The sequence below is a fragment of the Tachysurus vachellii genome, chromosome 3 (genome assembly GCF_030014155.1).
Source record: "Tachysurus vachellii isolate PV-2020 chromosome 3, HZAU_Pvac_v1, whole genome shotgun sequence".
Taxonomy (NCBI): Eukaryota; Metazoa; Chordata; class Actinopteri; order Siluriformes; family Bagridae; genus Tachysurus; species Tachysurus vachellii.
This window is the reverse complement of record NC_083462.1, coordinates 15,130,956-15,158,729: the sequence shown is the minus strand read 5'-3', so window position 1 is coordinate 15,158,729 and position 27,774 is coordinate 15,130,956. Positions and strand designations below refer to the sequence as shown.

Below are 27,774 nucleotides of genomic sequence, written 5' to 3'. Positions count from 1 at the left end.
CGGGACGCCCGGCAGAGGGCGAAGACGGCGGTCACTGTAGTCAGATTCATTCATTGTGGTATTACAGTCTCCATGCCACAGCTACTTATCCTTCCTCGCTACAGAAAACAACATTTATTGAGGTTTACAAAGCTCGGGTTTACGTCCCAGCGTGGAGCCCTGGCTTTCAGTTCCGTCAAGCCAGTATAGATTTCTGGGCCAGATGCGGCAATTCCGAAAGTCCGAAGTGTAATCCCCGCAATTCTTCCCTTCAAGGTGACTATGCAGATATTCTAACATAGGTCACAGTGGCAAGTATCACCCAGTATAATATGACGGCCGATGGTGCCAGGGGCAACTTGTATCGCCAATGGCTGATAGACTCAGCCCATCAAGTCACCACCAACAGCACTTGTGTGGTATGTCATGACAGGTCCAAACAGCTTCCCTATATAATGCCCATTAGGGGAATAGATGAATGTGATAAACCCCCCTACAATGATACACATCTATGCCCTGCGCTCTGCCTGCTAGGATCAGCGGCCAGGACACATGGGCCGAAATGGATGGGCAATATAAGTAGATCCTGCACATATCAACCTGTAGCCTCGCCAATTCCAACAGATATGACAGTTAAGATGCGACCTAACCAAGAGTTTCCCCTATGTATTCGTTCGAAGGGAGCAGTGTGGGTGGGATTCCTTCCTAAGGTGGCCTGTAAAAACACGTTAGATGCTCATCATCCCATAGTAAATGTGCTCCCACCTTGTAACACATCAGAGTATGGTTGTGAGACGCCCGTCCCAGGATTAATGACTGTTCCCAGTCTTAGATTCGGCACACTGCCACTGGCTGATATCTTTTGGTACTGTGGGGATACAGCACTCCAAACGCTCCCCCGAATGTGGCATGGCCTATGTGCCCCAGTTGTACTAGAAGGGGGTCTTACAGTGCTGGCATTAAATGACTCCCTCTTAGACCGTCTCCTGACTCAAACCCTCACTCACGCCTCACGCGCAAGGCGAGATGTTTCGAAGTATTTGGAGCACACCAACTCCTCTGTGCTCCCGGCCTGGTCAGAGGACCCCCATATATACAGTATATAGACTGGAAAGGAGAACCAGTAGGCGTCTCAGAAGAACACAGAGCACTTTCTGAGAGCACTTCAACCACATGGACTGTCCTGCTACCGCATGTACAAGCACATAGAAACATGAAGTGGATAAATTATATATGGTACAATCAGCAGCGCTTCATCAACCATACGATTGCCGCCTTGGGGCTCATTTCAGAACAATTGCACGCCACAACACTGATGACTGTAGAGAATCGATTTGCTATAGATCAAATGCGTGGGCCAGAACAAGGCGTATGTGATATGATTGGTACTGAGTGTTGCACCATCATCCCATTGCACACGGGTCCTATGGGACCATTATCCGCACTACTAACCCTTATGAAGGCAGCCCGAGACCAGATGGTTCGGGAACTCGGGCGCACCAGATCCCGCATGGTATAAATGGTTGCTCTCAGGAGATTGGATAGCAGGGCTGATGCGCATAGGCATGATAATTCTTGTAGTATTATTAGTCATAGCTTTTATTGCTTGCTGTGGAATACCACTACTACGTGCTCTGATTGACAAGACAGTCCATTCTCTCTTCGGACAGTACATGCAAATGCAGATGATAGACGTAGATATAGAACCAGACCTGTTTCCACTGTTGGACGAAGACAATAACAATCCATACGGGAACTGATTGAGCTTAAACACACCTGTATTATGTTGTCATAATGTCCCGTGTCTATTGTCCCTGTTTGTCCATGTCCCCCATGTCCCTGTGTGTACAGAATAATGGATTGTCTCCCATTCCGGCGTCCTCCACGCCAGCCAACTCGCCGCCACTATTCATGTGCCTGCCTTGACTCTGATTCTGACGGCCTGGCGTACCGCTTTTACAAAGCATCCAATGCCCCCTACCTTGCTTGCTGTTTTTCATGCCGAAAGTTGGCTATGGAGATCGACCTGTCTGCTTATTGCTGGTGGCTGTATCTTAGACTCGACAGAGAGCCCCAATGGACCTGGAGGTCTTACCCGCCCCGAGTCTCGCAGGATCAGTGGGTCACTCTTCAGGAGGACGCACGTCCCATCCCACTGATACTCTCACACGCAGATATCATGCTCAAGGAAGGGTCATGGATAGCTTGGCATCAACCAGAGGACTACTGTCTCACAGACAGACTCGTCCTACGTGTACATGCCTATGAACTCCGACGGTGCATTTCGGTGGCATCACTGTATGGACCGAAGACGAGACACGCATATGTTATCTCGCGTAATATCCAGCAGACCACAGTTCGACAGTACTATACCCTCTTCTTTTGCGGATATCCAATCTGGACCACCCACACCAGTGGGGCACAAAAGAGCCTGGCAATCCTCCCGCCACAGCCTGCCTGGCTGCATCCTGTATCCGTAGTGATGGATCCAATCCATTACGATAGGCTGTAATCAACGCCGTTTCATTCCAGCCACTCACAGCTGCTAGGCTGCGAAACTTCAAAGCATAGTCAGTTACTTTCATGTCACCTTGTTGTAAGTGATACAACTCGTCACATGCTGAGGAATCAGCATCAGAAATATGAAATACTTCCTTGAAATGAGAGATAAATAAAGCATATGACTGCACTGTCTGGGAGTTCTGTTGCCACAACGAATCTGCCTTTCCTCGGAGATGTGAGATGATGAAGGCTATTTTAGAGCGCTCGGTGGGATATTGTTGAGGTTGCATCTTGAACACTAAAGAACACTGCAGCAGAAATGTGGTGCAATTCTCCGCCGAACCAGACTAGGGCGCCGGGCTGGCCATGGGAGATGTGACTACGGTAGCAGAAGAAGAAGATGGTGCTATGGCTCCACCAGAAGATCCACCAGTTCGCGATGGGATCCGACGCTGGAACGTTCATCGTGCTTCCGGTCTAGGTCTGGTCTTCTGTCAAGAAACACATGCCACGGGCCAGGGTAAGCAAAACCAAAGTGATGTTTATTGAAGTCTGTGAGCATATGAATCGAAATAGAACTGTATGCTGTAGTACAAAGTAGCTGCACGCATAAACACAAGCTGGGGATAACACAGGGAGAAGAGACACGGGATCCTTAACTGGAGGTAATAGAAGCAGGAGATAAACCTGTTGCCCTGAATGCGAGGGAGGAGGAAGGAGAGCCGATTGCTGTAAACAAACGGGAGTCTGGAGCTTGAATGACTGCAGGGAAAAAATCACGTTAGTGCATACGAGACCAGACAAAGACTGAGTGACTGAGAGTGGCTTATATAGGGTGTGTTGAATGATGATTGCAGAGCAGGTGGTGGTGATTAGTACTCAGGGGAGTGTGACTGCTGGTGAGTGAGAGAAGGACCTGGTGACTCCGTGACAATCATTCAGCAAAGATACATTAAAATGCCAGTATGCAATTCTATGTTTAAGATTTGCAATAAAAACTCTACATCTGACTAAAAAGTGGTCTGAGAAACTAACAGGTGTTATTTCGCTAGTTTTAAAAACATTGAAATTATGTTTAGAACAATAAAATCTGTCTAATCTAGCTAACGAAATAAAATTGTCTTTGCAATGCACCCATGTGTATTGTTTTTCATTCCCAAGTTGTCTTCTCCACACATCTACCAGATCATGAGTTTTAATCAGACGTGTAAGTGCATACTTTGACGCTGCATGGGGTTCCGTGTGGTTTCTATCCACTGAGTCATTTTGAGTACAGTTAAAATCTCCTCCTAAAAACAGATAATCTTTAATATCACAGCTGGATAAAAGTTCACATAATTTATTTAAAAATAAAACTCGTTCAGGGCCTTTAGTTGGAGCATACATGTTAATAAATACAAGATTAAAAAGTTCAAATTTAGCCTTAACCAACATTAGTCTACCAGCAATAACCTCTTGTGTGGTGTAGGATTCTGGTACAAAATGTTTGGCAAAGAGAATGCCCACTCCAGCACTTATTGAACTTAGTGAACTTAAAACTACTTCACCTTCCCATTCCATCATCCATCTAGATTCATTGTCTTTGTCACTATGCATTTCCTGTATAAACATCACATCTACTTGCTTCAGTCTCATTAATTCATAAAGTTCAATTCTTTTTTAACATCCCTTCCTCCCCGTATATTTAAAGAAGCAATGCTAAAATTAGACATAAGAAAAAGTATAACATAGAGGAAGACTAGCATTACGTCACAGAGTAATCAGTTACAGTATGCACTGTCTTCCTCATCATACAGCAGATCTTGTCTTGTTCTAGTTATAAGCTTCTTTAAACGGTAGACTTCCTGGTGTATGAAGCTTTTATTTTTGTCCCTTATTATGGTCGTGGCAGAGTCCACAAAACTTTGTCTGTCAGGGAAGTGCTGGTCTACTTTAACTCCTTTCATGTTTTTTGTTTTTTGGAGAAACCTCTTAATCTCTTTAGCTGTGTATGTACCTGCCTGTTCCTTATTGTGTTTGGCCTCATCACTGTCTGTGTCTGTGTTGGTGTCCTGCTCACTGCCCGACTCCATCACTGCTTCTTGACTGTTTACAATTTGTTTTTCCTGTTCTGTTTCAACAAGCCCTTTCTTCCTAGTCTGTGGGCCACTACTGCCTGCTTTAGACTTTCTCTTGGATCTGACCACAGTGAAACCTACATCTCCTGTGATCAGATCCGTGTTGTCTGTAGCTACAGACTCTTCACCACATTGGTTTACGACTGCCTCTGTGTTCTGTTCTGGATTATCGTTAGCTTTTGTATTTTCCTGTCTCCATCTGTTCTGCTTCTGGCCCAGTTGTTTTCTCTTCTTCTTGACCTTCTGTGTTACTTTTTTGCTTTTTTATTTCTTCCTGCCTTTCTGTCTGTACACTGTTTTCCTCACTGTCATGCTTGTCTTTTTCTTTCTGTATTTCTGTCTCCTGACCACCATCAACCTCTTTCTCAGGACAGTTCCTGAACTGTCCCTCCTGACCACACCCAAAACACTTTAACACTCCAGAAGTTGCAAAAATGACAAATTCCTCCCATTTTCTTTGACTTTAAACACAATATTCAGGTCTTCATCCCTGTTGTTTAAAATCATGTACACAAATCTCCTATAGGACAAAATGTGCTTCATCTCGGGGTCTTTATAGCCTGTTGTAATCGGTTTTATTTCAGACACTGGTTTCCCAAATCTAGTCAGTTGTTCTAGCAGTACCTTATTGTCTATGTAGGGGGGACATTGGACAAAATAACCCTTTTCGAGGGGCTACTGAGGGGAAAAACTTTGACTAGCATGTCTTTAATCACAACCCCTTTACAGACCACAAACTCAACTTTGTGAATCTTGTCGAATCTCACGAATATCACCTCACTCTATCACTCCTCTATGGTGCATGCGACAGTCAGTAGTGCCGCTACTCGATCCGTACAGCAACACGATCGGTTCCGGAACAGCGCATGTGCGAAATGACGTCACTTCCTGTCATCGCCGACGTTTTACGACAGTCTGCTAGACTGGGATCAGTTTTGTTCTGCTCGACTGGGATCAGTTTTGTTCTGCGCATGTGCTGGATTAGAAACATGGTGGAGAGAGACGAATATTTGTGATAGCGGTATGGATTCCTTTCAATTTTATGTACAGCTTCAAAAATTTCTTTTAAAGAGAGAAATTCCAGACACTCCTACAGAGTTCCAGAAGGTGAAACGTGCGTCTTCCAATTTTACCATCAAAGGTAATTGTTAATAATTTAAATGTACCGATAGATTTTATAATGAATAAAGTAAACTAACTCACGTGTACAGCATGGGTCATGTGTTTAATTTACAAAATTATTTTTAAAATATTAAGCCACGTTAACCAATTTTTCAGTTCACATATTTGGTTATCGGGGGGCACGGTGGCTTAGTGGTTAGCACATTCGCCTCACACCTCCAGGGTCGGGGTTCGATTCCCGCCTCCACCTTGTGTGTGTGGAGTTTGCATGTTCTCCCCGTGCCTCAGGGGTTTCCTCCGGGTACTCCGGTTTCCTCGCCCGGTCCAAAGACATGCATGGTAGGTTGATTGGCATCTCTGGAAAATTGTCCGTAGTGTGTGATTGCGTGAGTGAATGAGAGTGTGTGTGCCCTGCGATGGGTTGGCACTCCGTCCATGGTGTATCCTGCCTTGATGCCCAATGACACCTGAGGCATAGGCTCCCCGTGACCCGAGGTAGTTCGGATAAGTGGTAGAAGATGAATGAATGAATAATTAAATATTGTGTTTTAATCTTATATTAATGTGTTAAATAGAAACATACACAAGCAAAAATAAAGTTTGTTCCCATAAAGCTCATTCCAGCAAGATCATACTGGTTAACCAGCTACACCAGCCCCATTTTGCTTGATAACACCATGACTATGCTGGCCACCCAGCTATACCAGCACTATACCAGCACTGACCAGCATTATACCAGCACTATACCAGCATGAACCAGTAAAAAACAGCCTGGACCAGCATGGAATTCATGCTGGTTTATGCGTAATTTTGCAGCATCGTATTTCCTGAACAGCCACAAAACTAGCATATGTAGTTGAACTTCCAGACTGCATCCACTTTTTGAAATAATTTTTGCTCAGATCAACCTACCGCAACAGTTCCGAAACGGCTTTTTTCTCTCATCTCCATCCGGATATTTTCCAGCAAAGGCTGTGTGTTTATTGTGGAAATGCCTAGCAACATTTGACTTTTTATTGTTAGCGAATATTTCACCACATATTAGGCATACTGGGAAGCCGCTCTCGTCAGCAGTAACAGCAAATAAATCTGTCCACGTCTCATTAAATGTTCTGTTTTCTTCAGAAACTTTATCCATATTTTTTCTACCTGGGGTTGAAATGCTTGATCCAAATTGAACGGAATTTTCAATTCCGCGCCGGTGGATTTTAATGTTACAAGAGCATCATAATCTTACAATTTTGAATTAATTTTTTTTTAAAAATAACTAACTAAAATAAAATCAATTTAAATTAAATATTTATTTTCCAAATCTACAGGGAGCCGCAGCAGACGGATGAAAGAGCACTTTTGGCTCCGGAGCCGTGGGTTGCCGACCCCGATCTATACCATTCCAGTTTATCAAGTACCGTGGTGCACTTAGATTTTTTCTTTCACAGGTGCATTATGGGAGTATTCCAACATTCATTCGCATCCTAGTTCAGTGGTTTGTTCTTTACTTGCTTCTTCAAATCGAATTTAATAAATAAAATTGAAATAAAAACAAAGATCTCTAAAGAACCAAAGACAACATGACTGACAATCCCAGTGTGTAGACTACGAGGAGTCACAGAGTCCTTTCCTTTCATTTCCTTTTCGTCCCTTTCCTTTCCTATCCTTCCCTTTCCTTTCCTTCCCTTTCCTTTCTTTTCCTATCCTTTCCTATCCTTTCCTCACCTTTCCTTTCCTCTCCTCTCCTCTCCTCTCCTCTCCTCTCCTCTCCTCTCCTTTCCTTTCCTTTCCTTTCCAGTAGACAGTGATGTTCTCCTCCTTGTTTAATTCAATAGAAACAGTTTTCTCTAAACCTCTTTCTAACATCTGGCCTGTTTGTCACCGGTGTGTTGGGGGCTTCTACAAAAAGACTGACACAAGACTGATCTAAACAAATCTGGTCCTAGGTTTGTTTCATCCACATGATAATACTAAATAATACTAATAATAATAATAATAATAATAATAATAATACACTCCTGCTGAGGCCATGGATTAAACCGTTACTACTACTATTTTATTTACTCCTTTACTACTACTACTACTACTACTACTACTACTACTACTACTACTAATAATAATAATAATAATAATAATAATAATAATAATAATAAAAAGAAGAAGAATATGTATTTTTAATTAATATCTTACATGTTATTGGCACAAATAATAAAAACAACTGTTTTTGTTAGAAAGTAGAAACTGTGTTAGGAAGTTTTAAAAGCCAGTTTCCTAGTTTAAACACTAGGTGTCGCTATAATACAAATATGATATTAATGATATTCATTTTACAAAGCTACATTAATGTTGCCAATCTATTGAGGACACTGAAATAAAAAAAACCAAAAAAAACGAACAAATAGAAAGCCAAGTTGTTCAACGTTGTCTTTGTCTAGTTTGTCAGGAATCAGTTTCTGTAATTAAGTATGAAGCGTCTGAACAATTCTTCAGCCCCAGGGACATCACTGTGCCCGTTACAATGATTAACTGGGGAGTGAAATCTGTCACGTATTCAGCACAAAAAGTTTGGAAACCCATGTTTTAAAGAATAGTATTAAAAGGTTGCCATAAATTAACATTTTCTAATAGTTTTGCCTTTTATATTTGTACAATGGTGGACAATTAAATGTGTATTGTGTACTGTATTAAGTTACTTATTAGGTATTTAAACATGTGCGTGATATCCAAACAAACTGATTTCTTTTGATATGAAAGACAAAGAGAATATAAGTAGGACAATCCCATATATCGGTTTATCAGTAGTACTAATTTATTACCTTAACAGGCTAATAATAATATAAATAAAAGATACTTATAAATATTCATTTACATACCCATCAGACCAGAGAGTGTAATTGTCAGTATACTGTACACATTTTACCCAAAGCATTACCCTCTGCCCCAAAACACCAATGCCCGGATTTATCAGAGGTATAAAAATACTTTGTAGATAGTGATTTTTGTAAATATATTAAAAACAAAATCCTAGTTTTATGCAACAGAATATTACAGCTTTCTCGTACCAGTAAACACACTGAGAAGAGTGACACTTGAAGGAAAAATCTGACCAAAATATTACACTTGTGATACCTTTCATCAATTTTTTAGCAGTGTTAGCATTCTGGGACAAGATGCTCCAGCAGAAGGGGGGCAGCGCAGGAGTGTCTGGGTTTGCAGCAGTGTTGCACTGAGCATTGCAAAATGTTGTAATATATAATATATTATTGCAATATATTGACTTTTTGACAGTTCTAAAACTAGGATGCAGGTAAACTCTATTTTGATTATATAAATAAACAAGGAAATATAAAATTTGCTAAGAAATGCTAACATGCAGGGTTGTGTCTATCTTCCAACCCTGCCTCCACACACACACACACACACACACACACACACAATGTCAAAATGACTTTCATGCGGTTGTCATGCCTACTGGTTAACTCTATATGGAGTTTTAAAGACCTATTGTTATGCCACACCAAATTATACTACACATGCTCTTAAAATGAAAACAGGCAAGACCTGAAGATATTTTTGTAGATGTAGATAATCAAACTGTGCTGATAATAAATATGCACTAAATAAATATGGTCTTAGTAACTGACTAAAGGGCTGTTGAATATGTGCACAGACATGCATTAAAATTGCTCACTAAGCAGATAACATAAACCTTTTCATTGCAGTGATCATCTGCAGGCTTCTTCCATGAATTTAGTGCATTTATTAACAGCATTGTTTAAGGCCTGCATTTTCATAGCAGAGGAAGTGCAATTTCCCAGTTAATGGAAATGTCATGCTATTTTGGTCAGACTCAGCATTTGTTTAGTGTGTTTTTTTTAGTGTTTGCACTGCGTTCATGGTTAAACATAAATGAATGATCATACATAGGTAGGCAGAGCAGTATGACAGGGTGTGATGTACAAAATCTGCAACTACATTTGAATTTTTAAACCCACCATAAATACAACACGTTACTGTCTTTGAATCATTTGCGTCTATTAGAGACCGAGGAAGTGCGTGTTTTTTCATGTATTGAAAGTGATTTATACACAATGTTTTGAAATAGATTAGACTATATATCTAATCGATTACATTAAACCCAAAGCAGAGACTTGACTTCAGCCACATTTAGCGTGAACTTGTTTAGAACTTTTAGACAGTTTAAGAGAAGTTAAGGTCAGAATATGATAACGATCAGCTCATTTCCCTGTAGACTGTTACCAGAACATTGATAAACTGGTAATACAATTTAAGATTTAATAGCTTCTATTCAACGTGTATGTAAATAAATATTATTTAAATTAACTTGTGCGTTAATCCACACTTCTGAGTCATAGTTCACATGCCTCAGGGTTTCACTTAAGATTACCCGGGGATTTGTCCATTCGGACTGTGTTGCTACAAACCCAGGGGACTGTGACTTGTCCCTTTTTCGCATGATAGCTTTGCAGTATGAAGTACTGTTCCAGTGATGTGAGTGGGTGGGGATTGGTGCAAAGTTTTTAGGCTTTGGGATCTGCTTTTGATGGTACTAGTGTCATTAATGCCTGATGGGGAAAACAGAACAGAGGGACACAGGTCCTGTGCTGTGATTGTTGTCAATCCTCCAGGAGTTAACCCAGTCTGCACCAGTTGGGAATTAATCCAAGGTATGACCTGGTCTTCAGGAGTAACAGGAGTAAGGGATTGTATGGAATGTCCTTTGGTGCAGAGAGGGTTATAGATATCGGCTGTTTGTGGCAAAACCTTCATGGATTCGATAAGAAAGGCAAGGCTCTTCATTACCCGGCTAAGTTCAGCTACTTCCTGTCCAAGGGAGCTTACCTGGAATACATAATCAGCAATCACTCAGCATTAATAAAGAGGATGATAATTTCTTTTTGTGCACAGTGTAGGTTTACCAAGCTTTAGGTAATTAATGTAAATTAATGCAAATAGGATGACAGTGATGTTGCAGGACAATGATATAATGTTTTCATTTTTCTTTTTTAAGGAAACAAGGCACAGCTAATCACTTGGCTGGTTCCATTCTTACTGTGAATTAAATTGGGGGTTGCATCACAATCTGGTAAATAAAATGAAGATCACATGATGGACAGATCAAAATATGGAGGCCCATTTGTGAGCTACAATAATTATAGAGCAATCTGTTGTTGTACTTCCAAAAGACAAACATATACTGTAAGCAAACTTTGCCTACTGTAAGTGTAAAATGATATAAACTATTTTACAGTACCTTATGGTCAAGATGGCCTAAATGTCCCCTGGTCTCTTCTGATTTAGCCGCTAGCTCAGCCGAGCTTACCTGCAGAATACCTGGAATAAAGAGCAAATGCAGATAAAAACAAAGAGAGTTAAAGACAGTTAATTTTATAGTACCAGTAATCAATTTATTAAATATACTACATTAATTTCCTTCACATTTACACACTTTCCTCACATAAACACGTACCTGTTTTACTGGTATTTGTGTTTGCTGAACTGTTCTGAAAACCAGAAGTGAAAGAGAATGCTGAAGAGTTTCCTGTCTCTGTTCCGTCACTAGCTTCTGTACCATCAACAACCCTAAACACAAATGTACACAAGGTGTAAAAATCCAAGAAACCATCCATGAATCCTTGTATATATAACAACAGTTGACAGCAATGACAACAATAAAACAAATAATATTTTAGTAGATTCACACTGTTTTTTTTCCATTCCAGAAAAGCTCACTGGTCATGAGAACAGGATCTACTATAAAGCTGGGACTCAGGTTTTATATTTAGGTTTTATTTTGAGTTCAGTGTTTAGGTTGGTTAGCCACTGAGGAAAACCTTGAGTGAATATTTTTTTTAATCTATTGTGAAATTTGTCAAGTTTCTTGTCAAAAATACTCTGTCTGTTTTTTGTTGGTGCCATTTTATTCATTTTGTTATATTTTAATTATTTAAATATTGTATTCATATTATGTTATATCCCAAATGTACATGTACTATACATACATATACTGTATGTACAGTTTATGCAATAGTGTGTGTGTGTATGTGTGTGTGTGTGTGTGTGCACCTGGGACTGAGATTAGGGAGGTCAGGTTTGGTAACTGCATTGTGTTGAATGTGAAGTTCTTCCTCATGTCGGTGAGAGTTTGTGGTTCCACTGTGTTGGCTCAAGCTTCCATTTGTCCTCCTCTCAACCTATGAGGCAATAATCGCTCAGAGTTATTACGCCCCGCTGTGAGAGTTCTAATGCTGGAGTTGGGGGATTACTGTCACTATCCCATCTGGATGCTCACCTCTAATGCTGCAACCTTCTCCTACAGAAAACCTAACTAAAATAGACTTATCACAGGTATTACTGCTAATGACAGAGAAAGATTTAATGAACATTATGCAGCTAACAACATTTTGCAAGCAGGATTTTTACTTTCAGGCCCCATAAAAAGTACCTGAATCATTCTTCCTAAATTTATCCCAAATGCTTTCTTATCTAATTTGTTAGGTGCTAGTTAGTAATGTGTATTAAATAAAATAAAATGTGTATTAAATTTCTCCACTGTGAATTCTCTCTCCACCATTATGCCTTCAGGCATGACAAGACAGGAGGTGGAAAAGACGACTCGTTGTCATGATGATTGTCACATTATCATTCCATATCATTCTGCTCTTTTGGTGCTATAGTACCTTTAGCCATGCATTGTTAGACAAATGAGCAAAGAGATGGATCCTCATTAGGGAAATGAGCCCAGAGCTCATTAAACGTACATTTACATCTGCTAACGCAGAGAGATTTACCAACAGTCTCCCAGAATTATCATCCATGATTGGATCGCCATCTGACCCCACAGAACTTGATCAGGTGACTGACTATTTAGAGTCAGTGTTTCGCTACACCTCAGATATTGTAGCTCCACTTAAAAGAAAAGTAATTCGAGAGAAAATGCTTGCACCTCGGTACAATGACAACACAGAAACTTTAAAACATTCAGCTAGATAAATAGAATGTAAATGGTGTCTAACTAAATGATCAGAAATAGCATGGAAGGAAAGCCTTCATAGCTACTAAAAAATCTCTTAGCGCTGCCAGATCAGTGTATTTCTCCAACCTTATTGAAGATAACTAAAATAATCTAAAATTTTTATTTTATACTGTAGCAAAATTAACTAGGGATAAAAACAGATGCAGAATGCAGAATTAGCCTTCTTTAAACTCAAGAACAGTTTCACTACGGCCCCCAACCTTAAGCACCCTGACCCCAATGCGCCTTTCGTTGTGGAAGTGGACAACTCCAACTGTGGGGTCGGGACATTCCTCATCCAATGCCATGGTAAACCAGGAAAATTATACCCAAGTGCCTTTTACTCCAGAAAACTCATCACTACAGAGGCTAACTACAATACTACAATAACCTCCTCTTTATCTCCAAGATCCCAGTAAAGGTTGTAGCACAGCAGTCATGCTCATACACATGAATAATACTTATGAAATGTAACAGTCAGGATTTAGGCCTCATCATAGCACAGAGACAACACTGGTTAAAGTGGTAAATGACCTGTTACTGGACTCTGATCAGGGTTGTGTCTTTTTGCTGGTGTTGCTTGATCTTACTGCAGCTTTTGATACCATTGACCATGTTATTTTACTTGATAGACCAGAACATGTTGTTGGTGTTGTAGGTAATGTAGGTAATGTTCAGTGGTGTGCAAGGTTCTATTTTAGGCCAATTGCTCTTCTCCTCATATATGCTACCCCTTGGTGCAATTATTCATAAACATGATATTAGCTTCCCCTGTTATGTTGATGACATACAGCTATATGTTTCAGATAAGTCAGACGTGAGACACCAGCTTAATAAGACTAAAGATTGTGTGAAGGACATGAGACAGTGGATGCTTAATAACTTCCTTCTGCTTAATTTTGACAGACAGAAGCTCACGTAAATAATATCACAAGAGTAGCCTTCATTCATCTTAGAAATATTGCTAAAATAAGAAATATGATGTCACTACATGACAAACTACAGAAACACTAGTTAATGCATTTGTTACCTCTAGGTTGGATTACTTGTATACTTTACTGTCTGGATGTTCCAGTAGGAGCATAAACAAGCTTCAGTTAGAAGGTTACAATCATACCTAATATTTTTCTATTTTTCTCCCTTCTCTCTCTCTCTCTCTCTCTCTCACTCTCTCTCTCTCTGAGTCTCCACAGGTTTACAACCTTAGGAAGTATTCTTCAGACAGCAACCCTGGAGACTGTTGGACATGGCCAGGGAAACTTGAAAAGAGCAACTCTCACTGTTCCACTCTCTCATAGAGTATATGCAAAACACGCAATACCGGATCAAGCAAGTGGCAAAGATCATCCAAAAGCACATGGAAGATGCCCAGCGAGAGCAACAGTGGCATACAATAGACCGGCTCAGCCCCAAGAGTTTCACCTGGGTGATGCAGTAATTCTCCTTGTCCCCAAGACTAACTGCATGTTCCTTGCCTGATAAAGGCTTTGTAATAACTTCAGAGGCTCAACAGGTATCACTCTTTGACAGCTATCCATACCTTATGTGGATAATCTATTAGATCTGCAAAGAGCCTGGTTTATCTCCACACTGGATTTGACCAAAGGCTACTGGCAAGTGGCTCTAGCCCTAGACACCAAACCCAAAACTCCCTTCACCAGCACTACAATCACTGGCAGTCCTTTGGCCTGCATGGGGCCAACCTTTAAAAGACTAACGGACATAGATTTGAGATACCAGTAGCAGTATGTAGCCGCCTACCTCGAAGATGTGGTCATCCACTCCTCCACTTGGTAGGACCACATGTTCCACTTCAGAGAGGTCCTGGGAGACATCCAGAATGCCAGGCTTACGGCAACCCCACAGAAATGTCACCTGGGGCTGACAAAGTCACAGTTCCTGGGATATTGCCAGGGCCTTCTCAATCCTCAACAGAAGATGATTGAGGCATTTAAGGAATACCCATGACCCAGACAACAAAGTAACAGAACATGTCTTTCTGGAGTTGGCTGGATACTATCACTATTTTGTGCCTAACTTCTCATCTTTAGCCTCCTCCCCTCAGACCTCGCCAAAAAGGGCTAGCCGGACTGTGTGCCATGAGCCAGTGTGAGATAGTGCGGGCATTTTAAGGGATGAAGAGAGCTTTTCCCTACCATCTGGAACCCCGACTTCAGCCTCTCCTCCTCCTTCACGGTCAAAGGGGAGGAGCACCTGGTCCTGCACATGTATCTTTTTATACAAAATCGCTGGTGAATCCTCCCAAGCTAAAACCCAAAAGACATGGGAAAAGTGGTAGAGAAGAGTTATAATAATCTGAGGCGATGAACCCTTTCTTTGCTAAGCACGCTCCTTTCTGCCATCTGCCTACCAGTTTATATTTCTGTAAACAACTGCATTGTTATGGGATGATGTAACTGTTGCAGGTTGCAATAACGTCATCACAGAGAGATGATTCAGTGGCCAGGTCAGGAAGTATAAGAGAGGAAACAGAAAAGAAGACCAAGTGGTGGAAGTTGAAAAGGAAGAATGTTGTGAGGAATTCAGACAGAATCTGTGACAGGCTTTGGATGGTCAGGAAGAGCTTCCAGATGACTGGGAAACTACAGCAGATGTGATCAAGGAGACAGGAAGGAGGGTGCAAGGTGTGTCATCTGGAAGGAGAAAAAAGATAAGGAAAGATGGTAGTGGAATGAGGAAGTAAAGGACAGCATTCAGAGGAAAAGGCTAGCTAAAAAGAAGTGGGAAGTAGGACCAACCAATGAAAATAGACAGGATTACAAGGAATTGCAGCACAGAGTGAAGAGGGACATGAAAAAGGTCAACAGAAAGCATACGATGAGTTATATGAGAGATTAGACATGAGGGAAGATGAGAAGGACTTGTACAGATTAGCAAGACAGAGAGATAGAGATGAGAAGGATGTACTGTACAACAGATAAGGGTGATTAAAGCTAGAGATAAAAAGCTACTGACAGGCAGGGAGAGTGTGCAGAGAAGTTGGAAGGAGTATTTTGAAGAACTGATGAATGAGGAAAATGAGAGGGAATGACAGGGGAGAAAGTGTATATTTCACTAGATTGAGATGGTTTGGACATGTACAGAGGAGTGAGATGGTTATATTGGTAGAAGGAGGTTGGAGATGGAGCTGCAGGTAAGAGGTCAAGAGGAAGGTCAAAGAGGAGATATATGGATGTGTTAAATGAGGACATGAAAGTAATTGGTGCGAGAGAAGGGGATGCCAAGGATAGAGTAAAGTGGAAACAGATGATTCACTGTGGTGATCCCTAATGGGAAAAGATGTTTCAAGGTATTTAACACTAGATGTAATTATCAGTAAATGAAATCTGAACCCATCATCTCATATTCATCAAATTACCTCAAACCCAAATGTATAACAAAGACAAAAGATTTGGTCTTGCCATTTCAGAGTGGACTAAATATACCCCAGAGTGTGAGGGAGAATGTCCCCTAATGGGTGCACACCTCATGTCTCCTTAAATCTTTGCTGATCCCACAAAAGCTCTGGTCCAACATCACTCTTGATTGACCTCCTGACATCTCAAGCAATACCAAAAGGGCGGAACAAACCGTGGTCCAAAATTTTAAATAGAACCCCAAGACAACAAAGGACATAGTGTGGTACAACAACAGGACAAATGCCTTAGCCTTTTGACATTAGCATTGTGGGTCAATTAATGCATACACCTAAGTTTTTCTTATAGCACCTCAACATAAAGTCATACATTTGTATTGCATACATTGGGTATATAGCTGTACCAATACCAGTTGAGTAATAGATATCAAATATATGAAATGTAAGAATAAATAAAGAACAATGGTTATTGTCTTTAAATGAAGTTGGGGTTTGCCCAAGGAAATGGCTGATGAGATTTTAAAAATATGCAATGCTTACATGGCTCCCTTTCTTCTCTCTGAGGTTGTAGGTGAGGTCTTGAGTGATGTCCTGAACAAAATGGTGGGAGTACTCCGGGTACAGGTCTAGCACCTCATACAGTCCCCTCAGATTAATGCACTGCAAATCACAATATGTCAGTGCTTTCACGTCTGCACTTGTCTTTATCACCCAGTTTTCCACTGACAAGTTGGCACCAATCAGGTCCCCTTTACCTGTATATGCAGACACGTGTACAATAAAGTGATGGTCAGTTATGGCCATAGTGAGAGAATATATAATGGGGTAGATGTTCACATATAAATCAGTATTCAAAAATCTGCAGACATACTAAACATCATCAAAGTGCTTTAAGTGCTGATTTATATCTCTCTATCATGTTCAGTGAAACACACATGCTAGTGGTGATACAGTATCATGAACTTTTACATATATCTTTTATGTATATACACTGTACATAAATGTACATGGTTACATTACCATATATCTAGAGGAATATGTAAATATTCAGAGTTACTAACCAAGAATTGCAAGCACCATGCCATCCTTAAGCACCTCCATGGAGCCAGAGCAGACAAAGAACAGGGCCTGCAGTGCATCTCCTTGTCGCAAGAGGTATTCTCCAGGTGCGCAAAATGACGTCTTTATGTGCAGCGACAGAGAGCGAAGACAACCATGGCTCAGAGATGAGAACACAGTCAATTCCAGAATTTCCTTGTTCAGGTGCATGGCAATGTCTGAACGCAACTCATCAGGGAAGTCTTTCAGGAGCTAGACCAAGAGAAATAATACTTACACAATTAAAACTCCAATTAAGCAATCAACATGTGTTAAAATAATTAACAGCAATGATTTGCACTTTATGTAACAACAGTAAGTGACATCCAGGAACTGTGCTTTCTTAACAAGTCAAAGAGTGTAGTACTGATGCTTCACTCTTCACTACTGCTGAAGTTCATTCATCAGTCATCTTTCTAGCCTGACTGGAGTCTGTCACTTCCTGATCTACTTCCTCGCTCTCATATCGTCCCACTCCTCCTTCACGCTCTCAATTCCCTCCTGTCGGTGCACCATCTATTATTCATAACTCTGTGATTTAGCGACGTGTTTATATTCTATCTCGTTTTTCCTCACTGCTCGTGCTTCAGATATAGGGTCTTGGTTCAAAGGTAGAATGAAGAAACTCTGCCTTTCTTGTCATAATTACCCTCTCATTTAACTGACTATAAAATCTTTCTAAGCAGTTATTGTTAATAATACAAATATATAAATTATTTCACTATATTCAGCCAAAAGTGTCATCAATGCAGTCGTTTCGTAAAACCATCAAACACACTGAAAATGAAGATTAGTGATGTAGTTATTTTTTTTAACTCATTCTCAGAACAAACAAATTGTACAGACAGTGGTACCTCATTTGAGTCTATGCCATTGTTGACAGACCAGGTCGTCTGGAAATATTCTAGCATGCGCTGCTTGAGACTCTGCGGCAGGTGATGCACTCTTATGAAGTCCTTCAGGTCTTTTGTTCGTGAATGGTACAATGACCAACGTGAATACATGCGCTGAATGATGGCTGTCACATTACCAAATACTACAGCATGCATTAGTGCTGTCATGGAGAAAATCACACACAGACACACACACACACAAAACAACTTTAGTATTTGTATATAAGTTTTGCATTAGTAATTACTGTACATTTGGTATGTACAGTATCTTACAGAAGTGATTACACCCCTCGCATTTTTGTAAATACTTTATTATATCTTTTCATGTGACAACACTGAAGAAATGACAATGTGCACCAATGTAAAGTAATGAGTGTACAGTGTGTACAACAGTGTACATTTGCTGTCCCTTCAACATAACTCAACACACAGCCATTAATGTCTAAACCACTTGACACAAAATTGAGTACACCCCTGTGAAAATGTCCAAAATGGGGCCCAATTAGCCATTTTCTCTTCCCGGTGTCATGTGACTCATTAGTGTTACAAGGTCTCAGGTGTGTTAAATTTGGTGTTATCGCTTTCACTCTCTCATACTGGTCACTAGAGGTTCAACACGGCACCTCATGGCAAAGAACTCTCTGAAGATCTGAAAAAAAGAATTGTTGCTTTACATACAGTAAAGATGGAGTAAGCTATAGGAAGATCGCCAAGACCTTGAAACTGAGCTGCAGCACAGTGGCCAAGACCATACAGCGGTTTAACAGGACAGCTTCCACTCAGAACAGGCCTCGCCATGGTCGACCACAGAAGTTGAGTGCACGTGGTCAGTGTCATATCCAGTGGTTGTGTTTGGGAAATAGACGTATTAATGCTGCCAGCATTACTGCAGAGGTTGAAGGGATGGGAGGTCAGCCTGTCAGTGCTCAGACCATACACCACACACTGCATCAAATTGGTCTGCATGGCTGTCGTCCCAGAAAGAAGCCTCTTTTAAAGATGATGCACAAGAAAGCCTGCAAACTGTTTGATGAAGACAAGCAGACTAAGGACATGGATTACTGGAACCATGTCCTGTAGTCTGATGAGACCAAGATAAACTTATTTGGTTCAGCTGGTGTCAGGCATGTGTGGAGGCAACCAGGTAAGGGGTACAAAGACAACTGTGTCTTGCCTACAGTCAAGCATGGTGGAGGGACTGTCATGGTCTGTGGCTGCATGAGTGCCGCCGGTACTGGGGAGCTACAGTTCATTAAGGGAACCATGACTGTAACATACTGAAGCAGCACATCATACCCTCCCTTTGGAGACTGGGCCACAGGGCAGTATTCCAACATAATAACAACCCCAAACATGTAAATTGTGAGGTGGATCCTCCATAATCATGACTTGTTTGTCCAGCACATGCCACAGACACTTAATCCGATTGAGCACTGGAGTATTTTAAGGGCAAATCATCATCTTCAACTATATGTCATTTTCCCCTTCTGTTAGTCACCACATGTATCACTGAGCCTTGGGCACCTACAGTATAACACTTGATACCTGTTTATCCTTGGACCATGTTCAGTAGGTATTAACCACTGCATACTCTGAACACCCCATAAGACCTGTTGTGTTGGAGATGGTCTGGCACAGCTGTCTAGACATCACAATTGGCCATTGTCAAAGACTCTCAGATCCTCACACTTGCCCAATTTTCCTGCTTCTAACAAATCAACTTTAAGAACCGATTGTTGATGCTTAATATATCCACTTGATACCTAATATATACAACCCACTGAAAGATGCCATTATTACCAGATATCATTACTGATCTGCTTAGATCATTAATACTGATGTAAAAGCCAGTATAAAAGTGACTCACTTAAAATATTACAGTACTGCACCCTTTATCTAGGTTATTATTATCAATTTGATCTAGGCCTTCCGGAGCCTCTGAACATTAGAGAGTTATCTGATAATAAGATGATGAAAAAATTACTCTATTGTACTGTACGTGCTTGGCGTTGTCAGAAAGTCTTTCTGTGGACTGTATGTGTTGTTTAGGTGTGTGTATATGTTATTGTGGCAAAAGTTAACAGTGGGGAACAGTCAGTTTCAGACAGAGGGTGCACAAAGAAAAGGCCATAAATTATTGGTGTAAAATACAGTATTAACACCCCATTGTACACCACAGCCTATTTGCACATGGTGTAAAATGAATAGAAAATGTTAGGCACCTCCTCGGGCAATCAATAAATATTAAAATATTATACTTGGTTTAAATGTTTTTTGTTTTTTTTTAATGTTTTTCTTTTAGAATTCTAAACAGAAATACATGGTCAAACATGTGCTTGTTGAAAGACTGATTAAAGATTTATTCCCCTGTTCTAATGAGCTCCACTCTTCTGTGAAGGCTTTCTACTAGATGTTGGATTGTGGCTGTAAGGATTTGTGTTTGTTCAGCTACAAGATCATTAGTGAGATCAGACACTGATGGTGTAAGAGTGAGGAGGTCTGGGGTTCAGTCAGTGTTCAGTTCATCCCAAAGGTGAAGGACACTTGGAGCTCAGGGGCATTTTTCACAGTTCCATTAAAGAGAAATTGTAATGAGTGAGCATAGAAAGACAATCTATAACTGTGTGCTCCCAAATTTGTCACAACAGTTTGGGGAAGAAGCACATATTTGTAGTAAGGTCTACTAATGGTCACACATATAGTGAACATCAGATAAACATGTCCTTACTTACTTTTAGTTTTCTTCCATGCATGATGCATAAAGGTAAAATAATCATGCTTCAAGTTCAAAAAGATTTCAAAATGTTACAGTGCCAGTTGTCACTTACTTACACACATGCACACAAACACACACCCACCTCCAATAAGCATTGTGCAGATAGAGAAGATCTTCTCAGCATCAGTATTAGCAGAGACATTGCCAAAGCCCACACTTGTCAAACTGCTGAGAGTGAAGTAAAGTGATGCGATGTAGACACTGCGCAATGATGGACCGCTGTTAGCAGATCCATTCACTGTGGTATAAGGGAGCTCCAAACGCTTTCCCAGCTCATGTAACCAACCTAATGAGTTTTGCATGGATGACCAATGTCAGTTCAATCACGAGAAGAAAAAAAAATCCAAAGTTAATTTTTCATCTTGCATTAACTAGTTTTTTTTGTAGAACTTCAGTTACCGTATCCACTGTAACTCAGTGTAACTCAAATATTGTATAGCTTTAATCTTTTAACTGTGTTGAATGTAGGATAGCAAACCTGGTTCCCTAGAGGACATAAAAACTTCAAAAACATTGATTGCAAGAAATAATATGAATAAATTTAAAGACACATGAATGAGCACTGACAAGAAAGTGCCATATTGGGGACTATTCAAATGCACATGTTCCATGAAATTAATATGGTTCCTTAGACTCTACAGTAAACCAATTATATCTAAGTGATCTGCAAATTACCCTAATAAACACTTGGAGTATGTAATGCCACAGAAGGCATAGTACGTTCATAATCTAATCTCCATCAGCTCATTATATATGTGGGATGTAGTAGCTCAGTGGTTAGGGTGTTCGACTACTGATCGGAAGGTCATTGGTTTGAATCCCAGGTCCACCAAGTTGCCACTGGGCCCCTGAGCAAGGCCCTTAAAGCTCAATTGTTCAGGTGTATAAACTGAAAAAATGTAAGTCACTCCGGATAAGAGTGTCTGCTAAATTCTTGATTTACCTACTGGATGGTGGTGCAGCATGAACTCAAATGAACCTACCACTGGGTCAGTCTGTGGTTCATTATGAATGCATGAGAACACACCTGAACAGATCTTAAAGAAAAGCCACTTAAATGACATCCACAAACCCCCAAAATGGGGGACACCATGGACAGGATCCTGTTCAAGTCATTTAATTTAATTTCTTTCTTTAATATTTGAATATGAAAATAATTTTTTCTCGATTTAATGTGAATTATTTACAGACTGTCAACCATGTTGGAATTTTTGCTTATAATTTTAGTTGGCTTTAAGTTAGATGTGAATTTTCCAACTCATGAACTCATGTCTTTATTTATTGTTTGTTAAAACTTTAACATGAAATACCCGTTTATTTTAGTGAATTCAGTCGCATGCCACTGCACTGATGCTTCACAGTCATTCATATTTCAAGGCATGACCTACACATTTAGTCAATAAAGTTAAATTTCTTTGCCTGCTCTGCTGTACTAGTTTTGCACATTTTGCATTAACATCCTTTTAAACAAATAAAGCTTATGAATTCTGAGTAACATTATTGTTCAAAATTTTGGTTCACTTAGAGAAGAAATCTGAGTCTGCTGCTATAACTGAGCTGATACCAGGGAAAAAAAAAAGAAAAAACCACAATGAGACATTGAATTGAAACTCTTCAAAGATTAACAGGAAATATTTATACAGAAAAAAATTGTGCCATTTTCTGTATTATCAATATGCAACATTGGTAAACAAAAACAAGGTGTGGTGGTTAACACATTTACTGATGGTTTGATGAGTTGATAATGAAGTCTGGGTTCAGTGCATGTTTATCAGAACAGAATGAATGTCTAGGCTAAAACAAGACGAGGGCATAAATGATGTCATAAACAAACAATCTCGCACATTTCGCCCAGGGCAGAGCATGCCAAAATATATTCAGAATATATCAGTTATTTACTAGTTGAGTAGGTGCTTGATAAAGTACCTGAATACTCATGCTCATTTCTAGTTGATTCTTGTTTTGATTTCATTTAATAAATTAGGTGTGTTAGCTTTAATCAATTCAGTTTTTTTATTTTTTTTTTTTACTTTTTTTTTATTGGATTAACTTTTTTGGTGCACTTAACCTTGATGTCATTGAAAGAGGTTACAGATGATGATACAGAAGTGACGTTAAACTACATTTTCTCTGGAAAGCAAACAGATCATTGTAGATAACAACCCTCACAACCAGTCTGGAAAAGTGGCTGCTCTTTCTTTGGGATTCTTTGGGTCTGTCAATCTAACAAATTAACAACAGATTTCTAAACCAGACATCCAGTCGAATTTTCTGGAAAGATTACTATCTTATGTCTATCCAAATCAAGAAACAGATATCTAAAATGATTTTACCAGATTTACTTCAGTTTTTTTTTTTTTCACCAGACACTAGTGAGGTTCACCAGACACTAACATAATCAACTGAGACAAACAGAGCTTCTAAGAGCCAAAATTGGGTTCTTTAAGCAGAATTTCATAATAATATCTCTATGATTTTCTGAGAATATTTTATTTTAATAACAATTAAGGCCCCCTGACCCGAGGTAGTTCGGATAAGCGGTAGAAAATGAGTGAGTGAGTGAGTGAGTGAGAGTAACAATTAAGGATTATTTAAGACAGACACAAAACATCAGCATTGAATGTTCAAGTTTTACTTAATGAATTACTTCAATTATTTTTAAGAACTAGCAGATGTATGTAGCTCTGTGCAGCTCTATGATCAATCTGTGTGAGCTATTTGGAGCAGTGGATTCATTTATTAATTCTGTCAGCAAGGTATCAAGGTTAGATGTATAATGTCTGCACATTGCCTTTATATCTGCAAATCTATCTATCTATCTATCTATCTATCTATCTATCTATCTATCTATCTATCTATCTATCTATCTATCATAACAGTAATATATAGTAATTCTCCCTAAATAGTAACCAAAATAAATTAATTCTGTGTTTTCACTGCTTACTTGCCAATAATTATGTTGTATTTAATTTAATTCTTTTGAATAAATGTTGAGTTTTCATTGCCTTGCCTTAGTCTATTCCTTTATTTAGTTATTCTGTTTTTTATGTTTTTGGTTCTTTTCCAGTCTCGTTTGTTCACTTGCATCTGAGTCCCTGGATTCTGTGACAGAAACCTTGAAGAGCATCTTTAGCACCTCACATTTATATTCATCCTCTGGCCCTTCCTTGCTTTCTCTTTCTCTGTCTGTCTGTCTCTCTGTCTGTCTGTCTGTCTGTCTGTTTGTCTTTGTCTCCCTCTCTCTCTCTCTCTTGCTCTCTCTCGCTCTCTCTCTCCCCTGCCCCAACACCCTTTTCTTTGCTTTTCTCTCTGCCCCACTTTGATCTTTTCTTTCAAACAACAGGAACAATTTTATGCACAGGGACATTGTCATGCTGGAACAGGTTTGAGCCTCATAGTTCCAGTGAAGGGAAATTGCAATGTGACACAGACATTCTCTACAATGGTCTTCCTCTAATTTTGTATTAACAGATTAAGGAAGAACAACATGTGGGTTTGATGATCAAAAGTGCCCATATATACAGCCATATAAAGAAAGAATGGAGTCAAGCTCCAGACTGGATTAGAATATATGAAACATCATGGGGAAGCTCAATTTAGAGGAACACTAGCTATCCTGTTGCCCCAGTATGTAGCAGATATACTGACCAGTTCTGTAGACATGTATGACTATATCTCCATCGCTTTCTGGCAAGCTTGGGCTGTTAATCCCCTCAAGGGCAATATTGAGTCTCAAAATTTTTTAGAGTTGATCATTTACATTTGAGTGTAAAAAGCATTTAACAGATTTTTAAGTTAAGTTACACCTCCAGGGTTGGGGGTTCGATTCCCGCCACCGCCTTGTGTGTGTGGAGTTTGCATGTTCTCCCCGTGCCTTGGGGGTTTCATCCGGGTACTCCGGTTTCCTCCCCTGGTCCAAAGACATGCATGGTAGGTTGATTGGCATCTCTGGAAAATTGTCCGTAGTGTGTGATTGCGTGAGTGAATGAAAGCGTGTGTGTGCCCTGCGATGGGTTGGCACTCCATCCAGGGTGTATCCTGCCTTGATGCCCGAAGACGCCTGAGATAGGCACAGGCTCCCCGTGACCCGAGGTAGTTCGGATAAGCGGTAGAAAATGAGTGCGAGTAAATAGTATTAAAATAGTTATTAGTAATATTATATAGTTAATACAGTAACACTTAATAGCACTATAGGTTTTTCTGTAGTACAACAGTTTTTCATTGTCAGCTTGTACCAGACAAATTTCAGGCAATAGTTGCTATGGTAACTACTGTCCAGACTCAACCTGAGTTCACTGGTGGCACAAGGGGTGGCAAAGGGATCTCCATCAGTTCTGATCAGAAAGCCCTCCTAGAAAAAGCCCCTCATTTCAGCTTGGGCCTAATTACAGAGAGAGGGAAGAGTGAGGCTGCAGTAGATCAGTGAGGCCTTTCTTCTGATTACCTCCTCTGTCAGGAGTCCCTCAGGCCCAATCTCTTGTCATTTTCATATCTCTTCCTTTCATCTCCTCAAGTCATCCATCACCCATGTGACTCCACACTAGTAGTATAATTACCCTGTAAGCTGTTTTTCACTCAATCTCCTTTTGTCGCTATGTTGTTTTCACTTTTTATTATATAATACTGATTGAATTATCTCACTCTGGGGTCTCTTATTTACAAGTGATAAATCTCTTCAATGAGCATAACGAGAATAGATATTCAGAACTGATCAGCTCAATTAGACCGGTGTAATTCCATCAAGGATGTTTTTTATGCCACTCTGAATTTCTTGTTGTGTCACTCCACAAATTTTTTTCTTGATTCTTATTTAATAACGTGATGTAAAAGTAATTTCCATGTGCAACAAGAGATATAATTCCGAGAATGAAGAAAGACAGAATGAGTTACAAGCTTTGCAGACTGAATATATAGTAAAAGTGGAACTATTGATGTACTGGTTATAAGAAGCCTGGTAATAACATTCTAGTATAACATCTATAATATATAACATATAATATCCGACATCTCGGATATTTTGTATATTTACAAATGTTTGAGCATAACTATCTCACCGATATCCCATGTCGTGTTCACATTGCTGTCCATCTCCTTCTTTCCAATGATGTACCAGATACAGGCCATCCAGTGGGCCAACAGGGCAAACATGGACATGAGCAGGGTGAGCACCACTGTGCTGTGCTGGGAGTATCGGTCCATTTTTTGCAACAGACGCAGCAGGCGCAGCAAACGTACCGTCTTCAACAAGTGCACAACCGAGATCTGTCACACAAAGTTAAACCATTACTTTGGCATTACTAACATAATGAGCTGTAAATGGAAAAAGACAGAAACCACGGTCAGTAATGGCGATGTTTTTTAAATCACTTATTACTTATTTAAATATTTATATAATATACATGAACAGTGAATAATAATTGGGTATATCATTTAGGGCTCTTCAGTTTACAGTGCAAGGCAAATATGTTTTTTATTTACCACAAAGCTTGGAGGCTCAATTCTGCAATGCTACTCATTAAAAAAACTAATTAACACACAGAGTTGACCAACAACTATAGACCAATGTATACCTGTTTGAAGGCAATATAAAAAAATCTTATTAAATAAAAATAAATGTGCATATATAGTACAACTGGGACTAATGATGCAGCAATAAAATAGACTTCTATTAATTGTTTTATTTTAATGCTTGGTATGTTCTCATTCCTAAATTCTATAATCATATTAGTCCTTTTTATTACTCAGTTTAATTTATTTTTACATGATATAAATACTTCTGAGAAGTCATTCAGAAATTACAAACATACCCCTGATTAGCATAGTTATCATTAGTGCTAAAGGAAACCAATGGTAAAGCATGTGAGCACAAAAATTAACACAAAGACAATCATGAATGTATACTGCAAGCTACTTACAGTAAATATACATAAACATTCACAATTATTTAAAGTTCAATTACAATTGATAGGGCACCATAATAACATGCACGCACACACACACACACACACACACACACACACACACACACACACACACACACAAACACACACTCCTGTGTGGAACTAGCCATGGCAGGAATCGGAAGATTATGTGCAGTATGCACATGTATGCAGTCACATCTCAACTATGCCATACTATTTACATCATCACTAACCACACAGAGTAGCACATGCTGTCTGTCAGCTTGTTACACTGGTGCCCCAGGCAGAGTCTGTAAATAATACTCATTATATTATCTATTATTATAATCACAGTCTCTTTCCACAGAAGGCAGGCATTCTCATATCTCACAGCAGACAAAGTGATCCACAGCATAACAGACTATTAAATATTAACAAGGGGGATGATTAATAGGAGGCTATGGCAGTGGCTTTTGCTCTAAGAACATTAATGTTTTTAAGAGATGAATACTGCACTTTGAGGACCACATACAGGTGCATCTCAATAAATTGTCAGGGAAAGGTACATTTATTTCAGTAATTCAACTCAAATAGTGAAACCCGTGTATTATATAAATTCCGTAAACACAGTCTGAAGTAGTTTAAGTCATGCCAATCAGCTAATCAACTCAAAATAACCCAAAGGTTTCCTGAGCTATCAAAATGGTCTCTCAATTTGGTTTACTAGGCTACACAATCATGGAGAAGACTGCGGATCTGACAGTTGTCCAGAAGACAATCATTGACACACTTCACAAGGAGGGTAAGACACAAACATTCATTGTGGAAGAAGCTGTTCAAAGTGTGCTGTATCCAAGCATGTTATGAATGTTCAATGGAAGGAAAAAAATGTTGAAAAAAAGATGCACAACCCTGCAAGAGAACCACAGCCTTGAGAGGTTTGTCAAGCAAAATTCATTCAAGAATTTGGGTGAACTTCACAAG

At 39.7% G+C, this 27,774-nt stretch overlaps 1 protein-coding gene across 3 annotated transcripts in view; it reads right to left on the bottom strand.

Annotated features, from left to right (window-relative positions):
* Positions 1-8,330: 8,330 nt before the first annotated feature.
* The window catches only part of kcnh8 (potassium voltage-gated channel, subfamily H (eag-related), member 8), a 57,223-nt gene continuing 37,779 nt past the window's right edge, over positions 8,331-27,774 (bottom strand). For all 3 annotated transcript variants that reach the window (XM_060865940.1, XM_060865939.1, XM_060865941.1), the window contains 9 exons: positions 25,945-26,152; positions 20,973-21,176; positions 18,076-18,275; positions 17,185-17,434; positions 16,664-16,878; positions 11,799-11,926; positions 11,203-11,315; positions 10,987-11,066; positions 8,331-10,574 (listed from right to left, as the gene is read on the bottom strand). In XM_060865940.1, the coding sequence (XP_060721923.1) occupies positions 10,149-10,574; positions 10,987-11,066; positions 11,203-11,315; positions 11,799-11,926; positions 16,664-16,878; positions 17,185-17,434; positions 18,076-18,275; positions 20,973-21,176; positions 25,945-26,152 (1,824 nt within the window). In that variant the 3' untranslated portion in view covers positions 8,331-10,148. The remainder of the gene's footprint in view (positions 10,575-10,986; positions 11,067-11,202; positions 11,316-11,798; positions 11,927-16,663; positions 16,879-17,184; positions 17,435-18,075; positions 18,276-20,972; positions 21,177-25,944; positions 26,153-27,774) is intronic.